The sequence below is a fragment of the Serinus canaria genome, unplaced genomic scaffold (genome assembly GCF_022539315.1).
Source record: "Serinus canaria isolate serCan28SL12 unplaced genomic scaffold, serCan2020 HiC_scaffold_353, whole genome shotgun sequence".
NCBI lineage: Eukaryota > Metazoa > Chordata > Aves > Passeriformes > Fringillidae > Serinus > Serinus canaria.
The window spans coordinates 167-8,125 of NW_026108467.1; the positions used below are offsets into that span (position 1 = coordinate 167).

General features: G+C 55.7%; 1 protein-coding gene and 1 long non-coding RNA gene across 18 annotated transcripts; one reads left to right on the forward strand and one right to left on the reverse strand.

Annotated features, from left to right (window-relative positions):
• Nucleotides 1-400: 400 nt before the first annotated feature.
• EIF5A (eukaryotic translation initiation factor 5A) lies at nucleotides 401-7,405 on the reverse strand. The gene is made up of 5 exons (XM_050987855.1): nucleotides 7,226-7,405; nucleotides 3,590-3,694; nucleotides 1,749-1,880; nucleotides 1,152-1,219; nucleotides 401-494 (listed from the first exon to the last, which is right to left on the reverse strand). The coding sequence occupies exons 1-4, from the start codon at nucleotides 7,388-7,390 to the stop codon at nucleotides 1,157-1,159; spliced, it is 465 nt and encodes a 154-aa protein (XP_050843812.1). The 5' UTR covers nucleotides 7,391-7,405; the 3' UTR covers nucleotides 401-494; nucleotides 1,152-1,156.
• LOC127061249 (uncharacterized) lies at nucleotides 1,805-3,680 on the forward strand. 17 transcript variants are annotated; one of them, XR_007780700.1, is made up of 9 exons: nucleotides 1,853-1,948; nucleotides 2,046-2,127; nucleotides 2,236-2,322; nucleotides 2,394-2,897; nucleotides 2,972-3,018; nucleotides 3,100-3,127; nucleotides 3,188-3,216; nucleotides 3,342-3,413; nucleotides 3,548-3,618. It is a non-coding gene; the product is annotated as an uncharacterized LOC127061249 (long non-coding RNA). The 17 variants fall into 17 exon arrangements; XR_007780696.1 differs by having other exon boundaries at nucleotides 2,394-2,919; nucleotides 3,001-3,109; nucleotides 3,149-3,216; nucleotides 3,363-3,402; nucleotides 3,548-3,648; XR_007780687.1 differs by having other exon boundaries at nucleotides 2,394-2,919; nucleotides 3,001-3,109; nucleotides 3,149-3,226; nucleotides 3,385-3,413; nucleotides 3,538-3,633.
• Nucleotides 7,406-7,959: the final 554 nt, after the last annotated feature.

Consider the following 7,959-nt stretch of genomic DNA (forward strand, 5'->3'; position numbering starts at 1 on the left):
TTAAAAATATTTTAATTCTGGGCGTGGCCAGAGGGGTGGGGGAGGGGCAGGGAGTGACCACGGGAGGGGTCCGTCTGTCCTGGGGCCCCGCCCCCTCCCCAATTAACGCCGGTAATTAACGAGCCAATGCCTTTAATTATTTATTTATTTATTTATTTATTTCCCATCCGGCGAGGCCCCAACGAGAGGGGGGAGGGGCAGGGGGGGGGAGGGGCAAAAGAGGGAGGAGCCAAGAGAGGGGGAGGGGCCTGGGGCCACCCCTCCCCCCCCTTTTTGAGGGGCGCCCCTCCCCCACCACGGGGCTGGGAGGGGGTAAAGAGGGGGAGGGGTTTTGGGGGGGGAGGGGCGGGGGGACCCCTCCAGCCCCCCCCAAGAGTTTGAGCCCCTCCCCCTTGCAGGTTGCCCCTCCCCCCTCGCGCCCCTCCCCCACCTCCCCCCCCCCCCCCGCGGCTGCAGTTGGGGGAGGGGCCCGGCCCGACCCCGGCGGCGCCGGCCTGGAGAGAGAGAGAGAGAGGGGGAGGGGCTGGGACCCCGAGCGGGACCCCAGACCCAAATGGGGACTCCAAATCCCACAGAGACCCCAGACCCAAATGGGGACCCCGAGCAAGACCCCAGACCCAAAATGGGGACCCCAGAAGGACCCCAGACCCAAAATGGGGACCCCGAGCAGGACCCCAGACCCAAAATGGGGACCCCAGACCCAAAATGGGGACCCCAGACCCAAATGGGGACTCCCTCCATGACCCCCCTAGACCCAAAACGGGACCCCAGACTCAAAATGGGCACCCCAAATCCCACAGAGACCCCTGACTCAAATATGGACCCCCAGTGATCCCCCCAGACCCAAAATGGGTTCCCAAGGCCCCTCCCCCCCGCTTTACCTGCCAATCCCCACCCCTTCCTAAGCCCCGCCTCTTTTACCATATTTGGCCCTGGCCTTGCTCCCATTGCCATAATTGGCTGCAGCCCCGCCCCCTTTCCCCGTATATGCTCTAGCCCCGCCCCTTTTGCCATATTTGGATTGGCCCCGCCCACCTGCCCTATTTGGCCCCAGCCCCGCCCCTTTTTCCATATTTGGCTTGGCCCCGCCCACCTGCCCTATTTGGCCCCAGCCCCGCCCCTTTTTCCATATTTGGCTTGGCCCCGCCCACCTGCCCTATTTGGCCATGGCTTTGATCGCGACAGCGGCTTCCTCGGTCATCGCCGACAGCACCGTGATCTGGGACAGGGACACCAGTATGGACCAGTACGGACCAGTATGGACTGGTACAGACCAGTATGGACCAGTATGGACTGGTACAGACCAGTATGGACCAGTATGGACTGGTACAGACCAGTATGGACCAGTATGGACTGGTACAGACCAGTACGGACCAGTATGGACCAGTACGGACCAGTACAGACCAGTACGGACCAGTATAAACCAGTATGGACTTGTACAGACCAGTACGGACCAGTATGGACTGGTATGGGCCAGTACAGACCAGTACGAACAGGTACAGACCAGTATAGATCAGTATGGACTGGTACAGACCAGTATAAACCAGTACAGACAGGTATGGACTGGTATAAACCAGTATGGACCAGAACAGACCAGTACGGACCAGTCCAGACCGGTATGGAAACGTACGGACCAGTATGGATCAGTACGGACCAGTATAAACCAGTACAGACCGGTATAACCCAGTACAGACCAGTATAACCAGTATAACCCAGTCCCTCCCAGTATAAACCAGTGCTCCCAGTACCAGGATCTCCTCGCCGCAGTCGTATTTCTGCTCGATCTCCCGGCCCAGCTCCCCCTCCGGCAGCCGCAGATCCTCCCGCACCTCGCCGCTGTCCTGGAGCAGCGACAGGTACCCGTCCTGGATCCCGATCAGCTACAGGTGAGACAGGTGAGAGACAGGTACGGACAGGTGAGACACAGGTGAGACACAGGTATGGACAGGTAACACACACAGGTACCCGTCCTGGATCCCGATCAGCTACAGGTGAGACACAGGTGAGAGACAGGTACGGACAGGTGAGACACAGGTGAGATACAGGTAACACACACAGGTACCCGTCCTGGATCCCGATCAGCTACAGGTGAGACAGGTGAGAGACAGGTATGGACAGGTGAGACAGGTGAGACACAGGTAACACACACAGGTACCCGTCCTGGATCCCGATCAGCTACAGGTGAGACACAGGTGAGACACAGGTGAGACACAGGTGAGACACAGGTATGGACAGGTGAGACACAGGTGAGACACAGGTAACACACACAGGTACCCGTCCTGGATCCCGATCAGCTACAGGTGAGACACAGGTGAGACACAGGTGAGACAGGTATGGACAGGTAACACACACAGGTACCCATCCTGGATCCCGATCAGCTACAGGTGAGACAGGTGAGACAGGTGAGACAGGTATGGACAGGTGAGACCTTCACAGGTACCCTACACACACACAGGTACCCGTCCTGGATCCCAATCAGCTACAGGTGAGACACAGGTGAGACAGGTGAGACAGGTACGGACAGGTGAGACACAGGTATGGACAGGTAACACACACAGGTACCCGTCCTGGATCCCAATGAGCTGCACAGGTATGGACAGGTGAGACAGATGAGGCACAGGTGAGGTACAGGTATGGACAGGTAACCCATCAGTGACAGGTACCCGTCCTGGACCTCGATCAGCTGCAGGTGTCACCAGGTGTGTCACTGTGCCCAGCTGTGTTACAGGTGTGTTACCTGTGCAGGTGTGCACAGGTGTGTTACCTGTGCAGGTGTGCACAGGTGTGTTACCCATCCCAGGTGTGCACAGGTGTGTTACCTGTCCCAGGTGTGTCTCAGGTGTGTTACCTGTCCCAGGTGTAGCACAGGTGTGTTACCTGTCCCAGGTGTGTCTCGGGTGTTACCCCAGGTGTGCACAGGTGTGTTACCTGTCCCAGGTGTGTCTCGGGTGTTACCCCAGGTGTATCACAGGTGTGTTACCTGTCCCAGGTGTGTCACAGGTGTGTTACCTGTCCCAGGTGTATCACAGGTGTGTTACCTGTCCCAGGTGTCGCACAGGTGTGTTACCTGTCCCAGGTGTGTCTCGGGTGTTACCCCAGGTGTGCACAGGTGTGTTACCTGTCCCAGGTGTGTCCCAGGTGTTCCCAGGTGTGTTACCTGTCCCAGGTGTGTCCCAGGTGTGCACAGGTGTGTCCCAGGTGTGTTACCTGTCCCAGGTGTGTACAGGTGTGTTACTGTCCAGGTGTTGTCCAGGTGTGTTACTGCCCAGGCGTGTCACAGGTGTGATGTGTACCTGTCCCAGGTGGCACAGGTGGTGTCCAGGTGTGTTTAACTGTCCCAGGTGTGTCCCAGGCGTGCACAGGTGTGTCCCAGGTGTATCACAGGTGTGTTACCTGTCCCAGGTGTGTCCCAGGTGTGGTACCTGTCCAGGTGTGTCACAGGTGTTGTCCAGGGTGCAACTGGGGGGTTACAGGTTGTGTTACCTTCCCAAGGTGTTCCCAGGTGTGTGTATGTCCAAGGTGTGTCCCAGTGTACAGGTGTGCACAGGTGTGTCCCAGGTGTGTTACCTGTCCCAGGTGTGTCCCTCACCTGGAAGTCGTTCCGTTTGATGTTGGGCACATCCATGTTGTGGGTGGACGGACAGATGTCCTCGTACTTCTTGCCCGTGAAGATGTCGATGCCCACCAGGTGCACCTGGGGAACAAACTGGGGTTACTGGGAGGGACTGGGATGGACTGGGAGAGCAATACTGGGGTTACTAGGAGGGAACTGGGAAGGACTGGGGGGACTGGGAGGGACTGGGAGGGGCTGGGAGGGAACTGGGATGGACTGGGAGGGACTGGGAGGGAACTGGGATGGACTGGTGGACTGGGAGGGAACTGGGATGGATGGGGAGGGACTGGGGAACGGGATGGACTGGGAGGGACCTGGGATGGACTGGGAGGGACTGGGAGAGCAATACTGGGGTTACTGAGAGGGAACTGGGAAGGACTGGGGGGGACTGGGAGGGACTGGGAGGGGACTGGGAGGGGACTGGGATGGACTGGAGTTACTGGGAGGGAACTGGGAGAGCAATACTGGGGTTACTGAGAGGGACTGGGAGCACTGGGAGGAACTGGGAGGAGATTTGGGTTACTGGTTTATACTGGAGGGGCACTGGGAGGGACTGGGAGGGGTTGGGATGGACTGGGGGGGGGGAACTGGGGTTACTGGGAGCACTGGGAGGGGAACTGGGAGCACTGGGACAAACTGGGAGAGCGATACTTGAGTTACTGGGAGGGAACTGGGCTTACTGGGAGGGACTGGGAGGAACTGGGATGGACTGGGAGGAACTGGGGTTACTGGGAGAAACTGGGAGGGACTGGGACAAACTGGGAGAGCCATACTGGGGTTACTGGGAGCACTGGGAGAAACTGGGGGGGCTGGGGAACAATTTTGGGCATTTTGGGGGCATTTTTGGACCAATCAGAGCCCAGGGCGGGCTCGGCCTGACCGCGATCGCTCGGGGCTGACTCAGCTCAGGAATTTGGGATTTCCTCGGGGATTTTGGGATTTCCCTGGGAATTCTGGGACCCTCCCAGGATTTTGGCTACCTCAGCATTCCCAATTTCCCAAATTTTGGGATTTTTGGGCCATTTTTGGTACTTTTTGGGGCAATTAGAGGCCCTAAAATCTCCAATACCCTCTGCAGGAACCGCGATCGCTCGGGGCTGACTCAGCTCAGGAATTTGGGATTTCCTCGGGGATTTTGGGATTTTCCTGGGAATTCTGGGCCCTTCTCAGAATTGTGGCTACCTCAGCATTCCCAAATTCCCAAATTTTGGGATTTTTGGGCCATTTTTGGTACTTTTTGGGGCAATTAGAGCCCTAAAATCTCCAAAAAGCTCTGCGGTAACCGCGATCGCTCGGTGCTGACTCAGCTCAGGAATTTGGGATTTCCTTGGGAATTTTGGGATTTCCCTGGGAATTCTGGGACCCTCCCAGGATTGTGGCTACCCTGGCATTCCCAAAATCCCAAATTTTGGGGTTTTTGTGGCGTTTTGGGCATTTTTGGGGGATCAGAGCCTCTAAAGCCTCCAAGAAGCTCTGCAGGGAACCGCGAGCGCTCGGTGCTGACTCAGCTCAGGAATTTGGGATTTCTCGGGGATTTGGGATTTCCTGGGAATTCGGGACCCTCCCAGGATTTGGCACTCAGCATTCCCATTTCCCAAATTTGGGATTTTGGCCATTTTTGGTACTTTTTGGGGGCAATTAGAGCCCCTAAAAGCTCCAATACCCTCTGCAGGAACCGCGATCGCTCGGTGCTGACTCAGCTCAGGAATTTGGGATTTCCTTGGGAATTTTGGGATTTTCCTGGGAATTCTGGGCCCTTCTCGGAATTGTGGCTACCCTGGCATTCCCAAATTCCCAAATTCTGGGATTTTTGGGGCATTTTGGGCCATTTTTGGGGCAATTAGAGGCCCTAAAAGCTCCAAGAAGCTCTGCAGGAACAGCGATCGCTCGGCGCTGACTCAGCTCAGGAATTTGGGATTTCCTCGGGAATTTTGGGATTTTCCTGGGAATTCTGGGACCCTCCCAGGATTGTGGCTACCTCAGCATTCCCAAATCCCCAATTTTTGGGATTTTTGGGAGGTTTTTGAGCCATTTTTGGCTGTTTTGGGGGCAATTAGAGGCGCTAAAATCTCCAATACCCTCTGCAGGAACCGCGATCGCTCGGGGCTGACTCAGCTCAGGAATTTGGGATTTCCTCGGGAATTTTGGGATTTCCCTGGGAATTCTGGGCCCTTCTCGGAATTGTGGCTACCCTGGCATTCCCAAAATTCCCAAATTTGGGGTTTTTGTGGGGTTTTGGTGCATTTTTTGGGTGATCAGAGCCCCTAAAAGCCTCCAAGAAGCTCTGCAGGAACCGCGATCGCTCGGGGCTGACTCAGCTCAGGAATTTGGGATTTCCTCGGGAATTTTGGGATTTCCCTGGGAATTCTGGGCCCTTCTCGGAATTGTGGCTACCATGGCATTCCCAAAATTTGGGATTTTGGGGTTTTTGTGGGGTTTTGGTGCATTTTTTGGGTGATCAGAGCCCCTAAAACCCTCCAAGAAGCTCTGCAGGAACAGCGATCGCTCGGCGCTGACTCAGCTCAGAAATTTGGGATTTCCTCGGGGATTTTGGGATTTTCCTGGGAATTCTGGGCCCTTCTCGGAATTGTGGCTACCTTGGCATTCCCAAAATTTGGGATTTTGGGATTTTTGTGGGGTTTTGGGGCATTTTTTGGGGCATCAGAGCCTCTAAAAGCCTCCAAGAAGCTCTCCAGGAACCGCGATCGCTCGGTGCTGACTCAGCTCAGGAATTTGGGATTTCCTTGGGGATTTTGGGATTTTCCTGGGAATTCTGGGCCCTTCTCGGAATTGTGGCTACCCTGGCATTCCCAAAATTTGGTATTTTGGGGTTTTTGTGGGGTTTTGGGCCATTTTTTGGGTGATCAGAGCCCCTAAAACCCTCCAAGAAGCTCTGCAGGAACCGCGATCGCTCGGCGCTGACTCAGCTCAGGAATTTGGGATTTCCTCGGGGATTTTGGGATTTTCCTGGGAATTCTGGGCCCTTCTCCAGGATTGTGGCTACCCTGGCATTCCCAAATTTGGGATTTTGGGATTTTTGTGGGGTTTTGGGGCATTTTTTGGGGCAATTAGAGCCTCTAAAAGCCTCCAAGAAGCTCTGCAGGAACAGCGATCGCTCGGTGCTGACTCAGCTCAGGAATTTGGGATTTCCTCGGGAATTTTGGGATTTCCCTGGGAATTCTGGGCCCTTCTCCAGGATTGTGGCTACCTCAGCATTCCCAAATTCCCAAATTTTGGGATTTTTGGGCCATTTTTGGTACTTTTTGGGGCAATTAGAGGCTCTAAAAGCTCCAATACCTCTGCAGGAACCGCGATCGCTCGGTGCTGACTCAGCTCAGGAATTTGGGATTTCCTCGGGGATTTTGGGATTTTCCTGGGAATTCTGGGCCCTTCTCGGAATTGTGGCTACCCTGGCATTCCCAAAATTTGGTATTTTGGGGTTTTTGTGGGGTTTTGGGCCATTTTTTGGGTGATCAGAGCCCCTAAAAGCCTCCAAGAAGCTCTGCAGGAACCGCGATCGCTCGGCGCTGACTCAGCTCAGGAATTTGGGATTTCCTCGGGGATTTTGGGATTCTCCCGGCAATCCCAGCCCTTCCCCAGGATTGTGGCTACCTTGGCGTGGCCGTGCTTGCCCGTTTTGGAGGTGCTCATCTCCACGATCTTGCAGGGGCGGCCCTTGAGCACCACGAAGCCGTTCTTGCGCAGCGCCGAGCACTGCATGGGGAACGTGGCCGAGGCGCCCGCGTCGCCCGTCTCGAAGTCCAGGTCGTCGGCCATCGCCTCTCTGGGGGGGCAAGGAACGAAATTTGGGGGGTCAGGGGGTGGGGGAAGTGAAATTTGGGGGGTCAGGGGGAAGCCCGAAAAATTTGGGGGTTGGGGAAGGTCGGGGGACCCCAAAAATTGGGGTTAAAGGAGGTGAAAAAGGGGCAGGGAAGTGAAAAAAGGGAGGGCAGGAGGTGGAAACCCCAAAATTTGGGGGGTCTGGGGGGTGGGGGAAGGGAAAATTTGGGGGGTCAGGGGGTGGGGAGACTGAAATTTGGGGGGCACGGGGGAAGCTGAAAAAAATTTGGGGGTTGGGGAAGGTCGGGGAACCCCAAAAATTTGGGATAAAGTGGGAAAAGGAGGGGGAAAAGGGGGTGGAAACCATAAAAATGGGGTTAAAGGGGTGGGAACCCCAAAATTTGGGGGTTCAGGGGGTGGGGAAGTGAAAATTGGGGGGTCAGGGGAAGCAGGAAAAATTTGGGGGTTGGGGAAGTGGGGACCCCAAAAATTTGGATTAGAGTGGGAAAAAGAGGGGAAAATTTGGGTGGAGACCCCAAAAATGGGGTTAAAGGGGGTAGGAACCC

Bases quoted from the DNA above. Each gene is read 5' to 3' on its own strand.
- EIF5A (XM_050987855.1), bottom strand. From the start codon at position 7,390: ATGGCCGACGACCTGGACTTCGAGACGGGCGACGCGGGCGCCTCGGCC. The intron at 3,695-7,225 runs GTAGCCACAATC...TTTGTTCCCCAG, and splicing joins GCAAGCACGGCCACGCCAAG to GTGCACCTGGTGGGCATCGA. The intron at 1,220-1,748 runs GTACTGGGAGCA...TCCCTGTCCCAG, and splicing joins ACTGCGGCGAGGAGATCCTG to ATCACGGTGCTGTCGGCGAT.